The 16,535-nt window shown below is 38.3% G+C and overlaps 1 protein-coding gene across 2 annotated transcripts; it reads right to left on the minus strand.

Annotated features, from left to right (window-relative positions):
• Window positions 1–2,597: 2,597 nt before the first annotated feature.
• LOC114358868 (nucleolysin TIA-1) lies at window positions 2,598–16,034 on the minus strand. 2 transcript variants are annotated; one of them, XM_028313008.1, is made up of 6 exons: window positions 15,937–16,034; window positions 8,932–9,112; window positions 8,182–8,311; window positions 6,533–6,711; window positions 5,480–5,612; window positions 2,598–4,668 (listed from the first exon to the last, which is right to left on the minus strand). In XM_028313008.1, exons 1-6 carry the CDS (start codon window positions 16,013–16,015, stop codon window positions 4,627–4,629), a joined length of 744 nt encoding a protein of 247 aa, XP_028168809.1. In that variant the 5' UTR covers window positions 16,016–16,034; the 3' UTR covers window positions 2,598–4,626. The 2 variants fall into 2 exon arrangements, with proteins under 2 accessions (XP_028168809.1, XP_028168807.1); XM_028313006.1 differs by having other exon boundaries at window positions 2,598–4,671.
• Between the last annotated feature and the right edge of the window lie 501 nt (window positions 16,035–16,535).

The raw sequence follows: 16,535 nt of genomic DNA on the forward strand, positions 1-16,535 counted from the left end.
CGAGCTTGAGTAAATAAAATAACAACCGAACGGGGTTAAAACGAACTAAAGGGTGTATACCTGAATAACTGAACGGTTTCATTTGTAATTTTCCGAAATCTATATTTTCCAATTTTTTCCCATAGTTTTCGGAAAACACAACTAAAAGTGTCTAAGTCGGATAATAGCGTAATATACCTTAAATACATCACATCACTATGATATAAATATTTTATAATATAAAGTAGCGTAAGGGTTACTTTTAATAAAATACAAAAATGGGGAAGGTAAAATCACTAACACTTCGTGGTCAATTTTTGTAAGTTCGAATGATCACATACAATTGTTTTAAAATAAAAGCTCTGGTTTTTTTCCACTAAAAAGTTAAAAGTGTGCGTTGAAAGTTAAACTTTAGATTAGAGATCAAATTAATTGAGCTGAGAAACAAAATATCTTACCTACATCTACGTTGAGACAACATCAATGGACGGTACAAAAAAGGAGGGGAGAAAAAGAAAAAATTTCCGAAAATTATAATTTCCGAAACGTAAAAGTGCGCGAAATTACGTTACTCGTCGGGCTTTTAAGTTACCATTTTAATATTTTTATTTAAATAGTACAGTCAACTTAACGTAGTTACAAAGAAAAAAATATTCTTTAATAATGAACTAGCATTAAGTGAAATAAAAATTCTACTACACATCTATTGCATTATTATTGCTTGCATTTGTTTTTCACGTTTGATATAAAATTTAACGAGTACCGCTTCGTGCCTTAGTATTTAGCTTATTTAAAATATTACTCACCACATTTCCCTCTTTAAACAAAGATATTAAAAATAAAAATATGATAGTTCAAAAAGCGAAATGCAGTCACTGTTTTTATCTATCAATGTACAACCATCATTTTCATATCATTATTGGGATCGTAGACTTTTATATCAAACGCTCAATAGTACATTATCATAGATATTGCTAAACCAAATTTAATTTTAACCATCACATGACACGTAATACAGACGAACATCAAAATTTGCTCTACGTATTTTATAAAAAGGAAAATCAACGGAAAACTACAGAGACACATTTGGATACAAAATATCCATTTTTACACGTTTCAAAAAATATTTTTTTTTTGTGTACAAAAACAATATTCTCTAAGCTTGCGAATCTTGGGATACTTTTAACACTAAAACACATCAAAAGTCTAGCATTTTTCTAAAAAAAAAAGATCACTACGAGATACGACGAACGAAAGACATTCAGTAACTAACCACGATTCACAACTACTATACATTGCGTTTTGCAGTCCGGAAAATGTGACAGATTTGGGAAAACACGTTTATGACGTCACAGTTGTACATTTTACTCAAAACTCGATTAAATTTCAAGCATAGATTGAGGCTTTTGATTGGTGGATCTAATATTAAGACCAATAACAAGACAGAGTCTAGGTCTGATATTGAATCTAGTTTTAAGTGTTTTTTGTGACCTCAGTGTACCTCAGTGTACCTGAGATAATTCTCTTGCATGGCATCTGATCTGGCTACTGAGCTATTTAGTTAATTTATCACTTGTTGAAGTTAATAATATTTGCTTAAGGGGGGCGTGATAAAACATCAATTTTCAATTTTTCTTTACAGGTTTGAAAAATACTGTAGCATTTTTTAGTTAAATCTTTAGTTACTTAATATTTTAAATAGCTTCAGCCTCTATAGTTCCTTTTTACTTGTCCAATCCTTGCTTTAGAAAGCTATCAAACGTTAATGTTAACCCAGAAGGGTCAATCTTTTACCTCAATGTTTACTTTTTGGAAAACTTCCCAGATTTTCCGAAAATCTTGGGAAAATCTCTTTCCACGTTTAATTATCTAGGTAAGATCTTACGTGTTTACATTTTCAAGACTGCAAAACTAGATTTAGAATCGTCTTAGAAGTTTATCGCATAAGTCTGAGTATTTGGTGTTATTAATTGGAAATGACGGATCATATTAACACGAAGAATAAAGGAAAAATGTTTGGCACTTGAGGTGTGAGAAACGGTATGTCCAATCATCGAATCATTAAATGAAACTTATGCCGTTAAATGAACTATTTGTGTCATTAAATGAAACTTCTAATTGACTTTGTTTTTGGTGGACTAGTTTTGACTAGATCGTTACTTATTTTTGTTATTTTGAAGGCATTTCGTTGGCTAAAAGTTATAACACTGAACATACCAATTCTGACACTTTGTGACATCTATGACAAACCAAAAATAATATAGAGAATTAGAGACAGATCGAATAAGGCATTTTAAAGATTTTACAATATTTTTATGGTTTTTTTTTCATATTTATCGCCAATTCTACATTTTAAAATTTAATGTCGAGTATTATTAATATTTGGTGTTATTCTTTGGGACTTAAAATTATATATATAATATCATACCTTAACTCCGATGGAATGGACCAACCAAAAAGGAAAACAAACGAAAATTATAAATGTAAATGAAATTAAAAGTCTAAATTAAACAAAAACAACACTTAAAATTTCAATAGCCTATCTAAACGATATCGATATAATGTTTATGTCTTATTTTGCACAATAATTTTGTATATATAATATACTTTTATATATCTTGTAATTTCGCCTAGCTAAAGTTAATACTCCATTTTATAATGGAGATTTGATTATTAACATACGTCTTATATTTCTAGCTTATATTAATGGAGACAGCAAAGCCGTTCTGCGTCCTTAACTATATGTAGCATATACTTATGTAAATAGTAGAAGGAAGTATAGCAACGACAGAAGGCAACGACACGTCGAGTTCCAAGATCTGGACGAAACGCCCTTTCCTACATAGAAGACGGTCGGCAATATATTACTGTTACATTGTAGCTTACATACTATTCGGATATATATGTATGCTTACTATTATTCTCTACTTCAAGCAATTATAGGCATAAATGAATTCATTTACTAAAACCTAGCATCATTATATGTTGATTATAACTAAATTTGACTATCTAGTGGTTTGTAGTACGATTTTGTGATATAATTCAGTTATTTTTCAAAGAAGTTGAACCTCTTTCGCGCCTTTTGAATATGCAAACATCACATCTCGTTTATCGCATTCCAAACCACTTATATTATGCCGGTGGTTTCTTTTGCATAATTCAAAATACGCATCTCCGATTTCTCGATTGACTGAATGACAAAATTGACGTCACAATTCGTTCCTTAGCTGAAATGAACTATATAATAATTATCCTTCTTTATATATATAAATATCTTATAATAACTTCTAGCGATATGTCTCTCAATTTTTCACTACATGCTCAAAATTATAATGCTAAATCGAAACAATGAAAGTAACTACGACAGTCAAACGATAGATCTTTCAATACAATGTATAAAATACATCATTTACAAAATATTATATAGACGTCAGGTGACATGGATAGATCCCTCACCTTTTAAAAAGTTTCAAAAAAGATTTTTTGTAGTACTACTACAACGTTTTTTCAATATTTTTTAGAACACTAACTTCCCCTTATATGGGGCTCACACAGAATGAGATAACCGAATGAAGTCTCGTACGTCAATATGGTTGAATAGAAACAATAAAAAGCAAAGTTAAAAGTCAGCCAAAATTTTCCACAAATCATAATCGACGCGTTTTTTGAGAGAAACCAAACAAACATCATTTCACACTCCCATTTTTACTAACTACAGTAAAGATTAAATGCTTCTTATCATCTATGCAATAAATATTTTTTCTTTTCACTTAGTCACCTATTCAATAAATAAATCTAATATTTCACTACTTTTCGGTATTTTTTCTCAAAGTTTTTTAAGTGTATCCTTTAATAGTTAGACACAACCATCTTTTATAACAGTAGTTATTTATAGTTTATCATGATTTCGTTATGGATCAGAATTTGGCAAAAACTAGCATCGAGAAGAAACAAATGAAATAAGAAATAAATAAAGTAGAATCCATTTTCTGCGTTTCTCTATTCGTTAATAATTCTATTTCGTCTCGTACATTCTTACCATTCTCAGCGGATATAAAATTGTCTTAAAAAACTTCTCACTCACTGATGTGACCTTGCCTAATATTCTACGATTCCTACTAAACATGTTTCCAAAAATCTACATTTTTTTCCACTAAACTTATACTATGCTTGTGCTGACATGATGTTTGGTACCATAGCCTCGTTCTCAATCGCTCTTGTATTTCATCAAATACCCCATCCCATTTGGCCCGCGTGACAACTGATATTATCATCAACTTAAAACTAAACTTACCAGTAATATAATAATAATCTTATACCAAATCTATATATCCTCTAAAAGTATTTTTTATGTTAAATTTAATGCATTTTCATGCAGTCATAAGCAGCAGTAGAAATCATATCAGAGAAGAATGACTCACATTTTTTTTCGATCTGAAATGTTCGACCTTTTGTAAGGTGGGCTAGGCTTATAGCCTAAGTTTCGCACTGTCCGCACTCGACCGTGTTTGTACCCTCATGGAGCTCCTTCGTTTGGAAAGGTGTGGGTTGCAACTGAACGAAGTTGGAAATGAAGTGGGCTGGTCTACCAGTGGTCTACCAGTCCTTGTGGAGGCAGCAGCAGTCGGGCGGGAGGGTGCGGTGGCCTCACACCAGGAGGCTGGGAGCCAGCCATTCGTCCTCGCCGATCTGCTTGAGGTTGTAAAAGGAATGGAATTTAGATATCTTTTGTACTGCAAAGGGGAAGCTGAAACATTATCTTAGACATGTAACGATTTTATTAAAAAGGTTTCGTTGTTAAAGTACAATCGACTGTACAGTTAATGTCAAATAGTTTGTGACACCCAATGTGGCCAAAGAGTTGACAACACAACCTTATACCAATGAGGGCTATCGTTTTTATACTCAACAGTTGGCACCCCTGGCGATTGACAGGACCTTACTCTACAGTGGCACCATCTTGATGAGTGCAAATGCGATAGTCCTCCTCCCACTTTCGCGCTCACCAGTTGGCGCCACTGTCTTCGCTACTAGCAAGTGACTGGACCTTACTCTACAGTGGCGCTAACTGGTGAGCGCTAAAACGATAGCCCTCATTGTAACAAAGACGTGTTGCGAACATTTTGAACAATGATTTTTGTAAAAAAACTCAATTTAAAATACATTAGATTTCACTACTATAAATTTTAGCGAAATTACATCTACAACAAAATTAAATAATTTGCTTCAGTTATTACCTTGATGCCCCCTATTATTACATGTTATTCGCTTTTTTGTCCCAACAAAAAACCTTTACAATTTTCCCCGTCATTATAACCAGCTACAATAATTTTCCAAAACTACGACGAGAATTTCAATTTTCCCCCAACTTTATAAGCAGCTACATAAATTATCCAAAAATTACTCCCGGAAAAAATTCCAAAAATTATACCGGTAATTTTTCCCAAATCTATACCACCGGAAATTTTTCCCAAAACTATATGTAAGCTTAGGTACTCACAGGCTGCACCTGGAAATGCTGTACCGGATAGTGCAGCACCTGCGGCGGCTGCGACATGGCCGCCACGCCGCCGACTGAGCCTACGCCGCCCACGCCGCCGCCCAGTGCCCAGGGCAGCTGGACGCCGCCCATTCTGGAAGGAAATGGACAAGGATTAAAAACTACAACTTTAGGGAATGGGTTACTTGACAAAATGGTTGCTCGAACTTAAAAAAAAAACGATTTTAAGAATAGCTGGTTAATTTTTATCCCTCTTTTTTTCGTACGGTAATCGCGTGCCATGTCGTCACATGAAGTACTATCCGTTCGCGATAAGTTTGCCGCTGGCGATATGACGTCACTTGAAGGAAAGCGTCTATATCTATAGCAAACTATATTGAAAATATTATTTATTTATTAATAATGATAAAAATTGTGTATTTGCGTAAAATAAGACACTTAATTGCGTTTAATCACTAAATAATTGCGTTAAATCGCGGTTGCGGGACACCCGCATTCCACGGAGCGGCAAACTTAGCGCGAACGGTTAGTATTGATAGCATTACGGTGCGTTGGGTCGCGTCGCTTCATGTCGCGTTCCTTCGTTCACATGGGACAACGGACAATGTTACCCACATTTGCACAAATCAATTCGGTGCCAGAAGACTAATCGACAGCCCCACCCTTGTTGAAGCGTCGCTCCAGGAACTTGACCACCGTCGTAAAGTAGCATCTCTAAGGGTTTTCTACAGGCTACACTTCGGAGAATGTGCGAAGGAATTACACGGGCTAATTCCACCAGCCCCCTTCCATCACCGGGGAACCAGACGCAGGTTAGCGTACTTAGGTTATATTGTCGGCATCCCACCAGCTCACGCTAAGCGGTTCGATGACTCTTTTATAATGCGAACAGCTAGGGACTGGAATTCGCTGCCTGCTGCTGTCTTTCCCGAAGACTATAATCCGGACCTTTTCAAGGCGAGAGTTAATAGGCACTTACAGGGCAGATATGTACCATGGTCAAATACCTGCCTTGTTATGCATAAAAAATGATTTTATTTCGCTCATACTTACCCCATATACTGCTGCTGGTACCCCGCGAACTGTCCAGCGTACGAGTACCCTTGTACCCCCTGTACCCCTTGCAGGAAGCCTCCCAGCTGTTGCGGGTACGTGTTGTACCAGTATGAGGTTGGGGGCACTCCTCCAGCAGTGTACGCCGCGCCGAATGGACTGTATGCCGTGCCTCCGAGCTGTGAATAGAATTTGGGAGGGTTAAGAATATAATAGAATACCTTTATTCAGCATTAACATTTATGTGCATACAATGTACAGTAGTTAAATTACCGAGCCATGCTGAAAAGGCGACCGCTCAGCGAAAATCGTGACATGACACAAGTCGTCAAGTCACGAAGCTGGTTTTCAGCGGGTACCAACATGGGGGTTATTACACCAATATTAAGAGTTTTCTGGAGTCCAAATTAAAGCCGTGTGGTGACGGCAGAATAGAATACATTTGTCACCAACCCCTACACTTCCCACGGGTGTCGTAAGAGGCGACTTAGGGACTCACATCAAACAGAGAACGGGCAGCAGCGCTCTCTGAAAAACTTTAATCTTTTAAATTGCGATCTCCAATCACTATAGTGGAGGAGGTTCATAGTCCAGCAGTGGACTGTAGGGGGCTGTTGATGATGATGAAAGTCAAAGTCAAAGCTTTTATTTAGTTCGTTCGTTTTAGCCAAATGACGTCGAAGGATAGACTAGTGCGAACATGGCTTAATTTTGACTTTTTGAATTTAAGTACAGCCAAGTTAATAAATTTATATTAGCATAGACAAGTAGATTGTCTTTGACTAGTGAGTTTCAAAGAACTGAAACTAAAATTGTAATTTACAGAGTTACCGAAAATAGAAATTCTGAATTCCTAAAATATTGCTAAAGTAGCATAATTAATTCATAACTAATGAAGTATATTCAAAAATTCTTTAAAAGTCAAATGTAAATATCATAATTCACGAGAAGTTCTTTCTCCATTAGACGAATTTGCATCAAAAAGGATCAAGTCGTTTTGAACTAATTGTTATCAAGAATTTCATGTTTGTTTAATTTTAAAGTTGTTAAAGGGATTTAGGAATTTGTGTTTCTAAGTAACTGTTAGGTTCTAGTAACTAAGAATAAGTAATTGTTTATAGGTCTATCATTTAACTCAGTTAGTGCTATAAATAATTATTCTTAGTTACGAGTGTCCACGAGCCGGAAGACGTAGCGTGGGGCCTACCCACTAGGTGGACCGACGATCTGGTGAAGGTCGCGGGAGGTGCCTGGTTGCGAGCGGCGCAGGATCGGTCTTCGTGGAAATCCTTGGGGGAGGCCTTTGTCCAGCAGTGGACGTCTTTCGGCTGAAACGAACGATGTTACGAGTGCGCTCACCACCATAGTCGAACGGGGTTCGAACCCGCGTTCCTCGGATCACGAGTCGGCCAGTCCGACCCCTTCACCATTCAGCTATTTTGGCTTAGTATAGCGTATTAAAGTTCACCAAAGGTCACAACAGGCAAACTTGGCGGCGCACTGTAGCAGACGAGGCGAAGAAAATCGGCAAGACTTGGAGCGAGATCAAACGCGAAGCTCAAACCGAATGGAGGACCTGTTGTGGACGCCCTCTGCCCCATCTAGGGGACATAGGACCTTAAGTCAAGTAAGTCAAAGGTCACTCTCACCTGTCCCTGACCCTGAGCATTGTTGGGGTCACCGGATTCCTTTCCCCACGAGCATTTGACAGGCTGCCCGTTGACATCTGTGTTGTGGACTGCCACTATAGCGTGGGTGGCGCTCTCTTTTGTAGAAAATCTGGAAAGAAGCATGATATTCATCAGAACTGAGCATATGAAACGTTTGAGGATACAACAATTATAAGAGTTCAGGTCTGTATTATATACATCCACGAAGACGCGCCCCACTATTCTTTATAATGTTTGAGTGTTATCGGTACACGCTAAATGATCCATGAGTGCACACGCACACTACAAATAATGCCGCTCGGATTGCTCGGATCAAACTCCCCGCACCCCGCGTTTCCCTCGACCAAAAATTGGTGGGGCGCGTCTTCGTGGTTGAAAGTTTTTAATAACACCGGTACTTAATACAGTAGACCAAAAAGACCTAATACAGGCCTATCTCTTATACTTGAAGACTCTAATCTCTTGGATAGTTTCGAAGGCTCGAAGGTCTTTTGCATCATAGTTTTTAATGAGACCGGTGCTTTATACAGTAGGTAGACCAAATAAGACCACGTACCTAATAAAGGCGTATCCCTTATCCTTGAAGACTATAATCTCCTGGATGGTTTCAAAGGGCCAGAAGGTCTTTTGTATCATTATTCTAGTGAGACCAATGCAGGTTTTTGACGTTTTCAGTCATGCAGCAAAGTAGGTACAATAATAGACTGAATAGAAAAGTATTCCACGTACCTAATGAAGGCGTATCCCTTGTCCTTGAAGACTCTAATCTCCTGGATGGTCCCGAAGGGCTGGAAGGTCTTCTGCATCAGCTCTTCAGTGAGGCCGGTGGTCAAACCACCGCAGTAGACCGTGCAGTTGGTGGGCGAGCTCTGGTTGTACACCTCGTCGAAGGTAAGCGGCTTGGAGTTCACTGAAAACACAAAGTTATAGTCAATATCTATGTACCAATGCGTAGTTTGTTTCTCAGCATTTATGTTTGTCATAATGTTTGTCTCGAAGCGCTGGTAGGGCCCAAAAGATAAGGAGACGTGTAAAGTGACGTTCATGTGCCACTTGTGGTCTAAACTGCATAAATATTTTTGATTTCATTTGATATCGCTAGCGTGGTGAGAGGTCATAACACACTTATCAACCTGGAAAGGGATCAACACCGCATCGCCTTTTGTCGCGAGGCGAGGCGTTTTCGTTACGGTGCAGATAAGTAAGTGTTCGTTGCAGTACGAAGTTTTATACAAAGAACACTGACCGCCATAAGTTGATACGGTTTCGATCCGTTTCGGGGTAGATAAGTGTAGGTATTTCGCCTAAAATCGTCCATTTGCCTCTGGCAAATTAGAGAGGGTCGTGTATGAAAACTAAATGACTTATGATGACTCTTTGCTACTTGATGCTGGCACACTACAGCTCATTTATGAGCTACAGGGTGTTAGCGTGGTGTTAGAGAAGCTAGGAAAGATATTACGAATTCTGGAAAGGTACCATTTTTACTCTAAATTGCATCGTGCGTGAGTGACACCATTGAAACAGCTGATTTTACGTTTTGTGTAATACGACAATGACCACATATCTTAAAATCGAACATCTTGCTGAACTGCTCTGAGGCAAGTAAATAAATAAACGAAGTAAGATCGGATACACGTCTCCAGTTTATTTGATTTCAACCTCAAACTTAGTTGTCACAATCTCACCTCCCACGTGTGGATCGATTTTCGGAAATTGCATCTGTAGGATCGTCTGCATACGATAGTGTAGGGCTGACACAAAAGAGTATTTAATACTTTTGAATGATTATTGCCAGCGTGTGATTTCCCGTTTTACCTCCTTAGGGGTTGAATTTTGTAAATTCCCGTCTTAGTGAGCACCTACATTCTAAAAAGAACCCCCATCCAAAATTTGAGACTCCTAGCACTTGTAGTTTCTGAGATTTCGTGATGAGTGAGTCAGTCAGTGACCTTTCGCTTTTATAATAGACTACTAGCTTTCCGCCCGCGGCTTCGCCCGCGTGGAATTTTGTCTGTCACAGAAAAACTTTATCGCGCGCGTCCCTGTTTCAAAAACCGGGATAAAAACTATCCTATGTCCTTTCCTGGGACTCAAACTATCTCTATGCCTTTCATCAAAATCGGTTCAGTGGTTTAGGCGTGAAAGCGAGACAGACAGACAGACAGAGTTACTTTCGCATTTATAATATTAGTATAGAAGTATAGATTAGCGGCCGCCCGCGACTTAGTACGCGTGAATTCCGTTTTACCTCCTTAGGTTTGGAGTTTGTGAGTAGTGAGTCAGTCAGACAGTGACCTTTCGCTTTTCTAGATATAGATATACAGATCTGTAGCAAGCAACCCTTACTTACCTTTGCGTTTCAGCCCTACCATACTATCGCCCGTATTCACAAACGATCGATGCTTGCTTAAGTGAAGCAACAAATCGAACGCACAACGTTGAATAGAGCTCTGTGATTGGTTCATGTGTCACCTTGTGCGTCCACGCGCACTGTGAGACCTCATAGTAATGTTTAAGAATAAAATTATGTACCAACCCTTACTTACCTTTGCGTTCCAGCCCTAACATCCTATATCTACAGCACACAGTAAACGACTCTAGCCCGTAAGCCAGTCTCATGGGGACTGGATCAATTTGTTCGCATAATACGTCGTTTTTGACGACGGGTAGTCGAATTGATGCATTTGGTTACTTCTGAGTTCTAGTCGAGGTAAAAGTCGGTTTAACTTGAAGCACATCCTAATCTTACTAATTTTATAAGATGGTACTAGCGGCTGCCCGCGACTTCGTACGCGTGGACCTCGTTTTACCCCTTTTGTAAAATCTGTTGTTAGATTTATCATTGTTGATAAATGGCGTTTCACGGCTTCCCCCCGCATGAATATTTACGAACGTCAAAATCAGTAGTTTGTCCAGCGCTGTACATTTTAACCAATGACGATAGATGGCGTTTTTAGACACGTCTTATTTATTTATTGAAATTTATTTGTCACATATCGTAATTAATTATAGCCTATATGTTAATCTGGGTTATAAACAATAATACTGAAAAGTTTCAACAAAATCCGTTTAGTAGTTTTTGCGTGAAAGAGTAACAAACATCCAGACATCGTGACATCCAGACATCCAAACTTTCGCATTTATAATAACAAAGTAGGATAATAATAGGTAGAGAGGTAGTAGATAGTAGTAAATAGTGAGGTAGGATAATTCGAAGGTCGAATCAAGGACGTTTTTCAAAGATAGGCACGTGTCCCCGTGAAATGTACCTTTATGAATATGTTTGCTATTTTGCAGTCTCACGTATAAATCATTTTTTTCAATCATTCAATCAATGTAAATCAAATAGTATAGAAATGGTAGAGAGACCCTGAGCAAAACATTGGATAGTCTTTATCCCAGTTTTTTGAAAGGATGACCCCCCATCATACTGAAATTCATACAGGATATCCGCGTGCAAAAGTTAGTTTACAATATGTACAAATGACCTCACACAGTCCTTGTAGATATCCACAAACATCTTGACACGAGTCTGTGCCCGGCATGAGCAGAAATCCACGTAAACAAACCGCTGGCAAGACTGTGGTGTACCTTTATATAGGGTGTTTCAAAAATAACGCATTGAATTTACCGTCATTTAAAAGCCACATTTCATTTCTGCCACATGACGTCCACAGCTGAGCATAGGCCTCTCCCAATGATTTCCAGCGGCATCCTACTCCCTTTATGAGGTTTAAAACACTATTTTGACCATTTTGTTTCAATTTTTCGAATCTTAAATCGAGGCCTTTCTTTAAACCTGCCGAATTACTGTTTAATAATGAAGAAACGAACTAAAATCGCTGACATAGCCCGACGAATTAGCAAGCTGAAGTAGAATTGGGCAGGGCACATAGTGTGACAATGGGTTGGGCACATACATAGCACTTAACAATGACGGCCGATGGGGCAGCAAGGTTCTGGAGTGGAGGCCACGTACTGAAAGCGCAGTGTTAAACGTCCACTGACAAGGTGGACAGATTACCTCATAAAGTTAGCAGGAAGGCGCTGGATGCAGGGTTGAGATGGAAATCATTGGAGGAGGCCTATGTTCAGCAGAGGACGTCCTGTGGCTGAATGATGATGATAAATTAAAAAAAGTTGTTGTATCGTATAACGCTCCATTTTTAGTCACCTCAAACTCTCGACTGTCAAATTATTCTTTTTTTCAGGGTTTGCTACAAAATGGTGGCTCAATTCTTACGTTACTCTTGGGACACCCTGTATATTTGGCAAAAGACCCGCAGGCATAGCTGAGAAACGGCCTAGATCAAAGCGGTAAGATCAAAGGGCACAATTAAAAAATAACAATGGATAATTTTGCCTATTTGGACGTCAGTCTAACATAATTTATCTTCAGGGAGTTTAGGGAATTTAATTTATGATAATTATTAAAGGAAGAAGCTACGTGATGTATACTCAATAAAATTGATAGTGAAGAATTTTGTTCCATTTTTTTAATATTAATTTTACGTGGTTTTTGATTAAAAAAGTGCCTAGATTGTGCCCGTCTCAATTTTTTTTTCAATTATGTTGAAAATGAACTTTTTTGTAGTGTGTAATAAAATTCATACGATAATGTGTATCGTAGTATATAAATAACGTTAATTAAAGAGAGAAACCATGTTTTTAGGGTTCCGTAGTCCTGACAAGGAACCCTTATAGTTTCGATATGTCTGTCTGTCTGTCCGTGGTTTTGCTTGAAAACTATTGGCACTAGAGAGCTGTAATTTTGTGGAGGTATGTATATTAATCACGCCGACAAAACGGTAAAATAAAATATTTTTAGGGTAGCTGGGGAGCTTCTAACTTCTACCCCAACGTGTGGGGTATCGTTGGATAGGTCTTTTAAAATGGCTTAGTGGTTTTAGAAACCACTAAGTCTTAGAGACTATTTTTCCATTTATGGATCTGTTTGCAACTTATTAAAGTTTAAAGTGCTAATTTTTGTTCGAGTAGGGAACAATAATACTGTAAAGTTTCATCAAAATCTGTCCAGTACTTTTTGCGTGAAAGAGTAACAAACATCTGTTGATGAGATGAGATGTTACCTTTCTGAATTTGTGTGATGCTCATGCCAAATATTTTTTCTCTCTCTTTCTTTCTTTCTATTTAATCTCGAATATATTTTTACTAACGCAATATCCACTCCTTATGAATGACCTCTCTTCCAATTAAATTTTAATATTCACAGAACAGACGGAAAGCGCCTTTAATCTTACTGCTTTATGAATTTTAATCCTGTGTACTAATTCGTTACACAGTCGAAAGTGGAAACAGAAGTGCCTGTCCAACTACGAGTATATTACTAATATTATAAAGCTGAAGAGTTTGTTAATTTTTTTTATCCACAACGCGGAAGCTCTTGGCCTGTATCTCACCTGATGGTAAGTAATGATCAGGCCGAAGGTGGAAGCGAGCTTCACCCAGAATCCTCAACCACGGAGGAACTGGCTATCTTATCTCTAACTGCCGGAACACAACAGTGCTGGTAACATTGTTGTTATGGCGACAGACTTAGGTAAGAAGATGGTAGCTAGCCAGGCGGACTTAGAACAAGCCCTACCACCAACCAAACCGAACAGAAAAATCTGCACCCACTGGGAATCGATCCCGGGACCTCTGCGTCTGAAGCAGGTGGTCTTACCACTAGACCACACAGGCGGTTGATTGAAGGCAATGTCAGTTAACTTTCCCCCGGGAAAAACTTGACATTCACTGGTTGGGTTATTGACGGTCAAGCTGTAGATCCTGGCTACACAGGAGTTGCAGCGGTGGGAACGAGAGGTGGGAATAGTCCCGTAGAAACTCTTCGTTTCATTCCCACATCCCAAAATACTCAGAAATATTCAGGGTGTCCCAAAAATTAGTGTCAAGCCGAAGCAAAATTAGTGTCAAGTCATGATTTTTCTTTACAACATACAGGATTTTAGTTTACATTCGTATTAGAATGGATATATGTACATATTTCTAAATCAACTAGGCCTAGTATTCATCTAACAATGATAAAAAAATCTGGAATCAATCACTTTTGCGCCACAGTGACCAAAAAAGTGCCTAAGCACAGACATTTAAAACAATCATAACTCGAAGACTATCAAAAATCGCGGAACATACATGGGGGTGATTTGGATAGCCCTAGTGATGCTCTACCTCTGAGCTTCGGCTTGACACTACTTTTTGGGACACCCTGTATAGAGAAAAATAACTATACACAATAAAATGGTTAGACTTGCTGTGCGTAGCTTTATTGTGGCACTTCTTGAATTCGTTTGAATTTGTTTAGTTCCACAAAACAAGGAATAAGATATTACCTACTGTGATATTACCTACTCGCGCTTTAAAGACAAAATTTATCTAGCGACGATTCTTGAGTGCCATCATCTAAAATTATATGTAACTCAAAGGTGACTGACTAACTGCCTGTCTGACTGACATAGTGATCTATCAACGCACAGCCCAAACCACTGGACGGATCGGGCTGAAATTTGGCATGCAGGTAGATGTTATGACGTAGGCATCCGCTAAGAAAGGATTTTACGAAACTCCACCCCTAAGGGGGTAAAACGGGATCCACGCGTACGAAGTCGCGGGCGGCCGCTAGTGTGAAAATATAGCTTGGCGTGAAATATTAGTGAATGCATACACGCCCGTATTCACAAACATTACTATGAGGTCTCACAGTGCGCGTGGACGCACAGGGTGACACACGAACCAATCAAAGAGCCCAGTTCAACGCTGTGCGTTAGATTTGCCGCTTTACTTAAGCAAGCATCGTTTGTGAATACGGACAACAGTCACAAAGTCGGTAAAAATATGGATTTTAGTATTATTACCCGTCTTAGAGTAAGTGCAAAAGTGCTTTAATAAAAGCCTACTTGCAAAAGTAAAATTAGTTTTACGACCTTTTTAGTTATTTTCACAGATTTAAAAAATCAAATTGCCTTAGGCAGGAATCGAATTCAAGACTTTCGATTTCAATATTTTTAGATTTGTTAGTCTACATAATTCAACAACATGTCCTTTGTAGGAAAACATTACAATCTGTCCGCATTTGTATAGACCTGTCCGAACTTTCGGCCTTTTGTCCGGTGTCCGAAGTTTCGGACACGCTGACTTACATTTTGTAAGGAAATGTTCTGAAATGTCCGGGCCTTTTGTAGACTTTTAAATGTATGTTATTATTCGGAATATAAAAAATAATTAAAGTATGTTTACATCCGTTGTCCATTAACCATAGCCTATAGAGTGTATAGAGCTTTGCTTAGATCTCAAATATTGTAGCAAATATTCCATTCGAAAGAGCAGAAAAAACTAAGAAAAACTGCATATTTAACTCAACCTGCAATTGACGATATAGTCTACTTTTTAAAAGTTTCAAGTAAATAGTACTATCAAAAAGTAGTCCTTATGGGTTAAAATTGCCCGAAAATCCCGACAGATTTTTGACAAAGTTATCAGATTATCATTATCTGTGTCAACAAGTTAGCTGGTCGCCCCAAGAAAACTTGGCGGCGCACTGTGGCTGACGAGGCGAAGAAGATCGGCAAGACTTGGAGCGAGATCAAACGCGAAGCTCAAGACCGAACGGAGTACCTACTGTCGTGGACGCCCTCTGCCCCATCTAGGGGACATAGGACCTTAAGTATATAAGTAAGTAAGTAAGAAACCAAGTTTCATTGATGTACTCACATTCGTTCTTCGGCGCTGGTGGTTTCCTGGTGGCCCAGTTGGTGCGGATGGACCTGGATCCCAGCCACTGGCCATTCATGGAGGTAATGGCTGCCTCCGCCTCCTGTAACAACAGAGTTTGAGCATAAGATACTTGCCAAGCGTAGCGAGTATGGGCAATTTTCCCCCCTAATGGGCATTGGGGGAGGCCTATGTTCAGCAGTGGGCGTCCTATGGCTGAGATGATGATGATGACAAAATATTTGAGAAAATAATCTACCAAAAAATAAGATAAGATTTTGCCTCTAAATAAGAAGTATGAATAAGGGTGACAATTTCAGGTTTATTTGTAATTACAGATAATATTGCGAACTTAGAAGAAATATCAAGGGTTTCTGTTTATATTTTTTTGTAGTTACAAAGTTAAGTGAGTTTATTATAACCAACTGGTTTTAAATGCTATCTCATTTCATCAACTATTAAATAAGGTCACTATCATAGCTGGGCACCGTTAATCAAATAGTTAACTTCGTTAATCGTTAAACCGTTAATAAAAAAATTAACTTCGTTAAACGTTAAAACGTTACATTTAGCAAGATTTAACGCAAGTTAACGTTAAT

Source organism: Ostrinia furnacalis, unplaced genomic scaffold, assembly GCF_004193835.3.
Source record: "Ostrinia furnacalis isolate ACB-3 unplaced genomic scaffold, ASM419383v2 OfSCF4123, whole genome shotgun sequence".
NCBI lineage: Eukaryota > Metazoa > Arthropoda > Insecta > Lepidoptera > Crambidae > Ostrinia > Ostrinia furnacalis.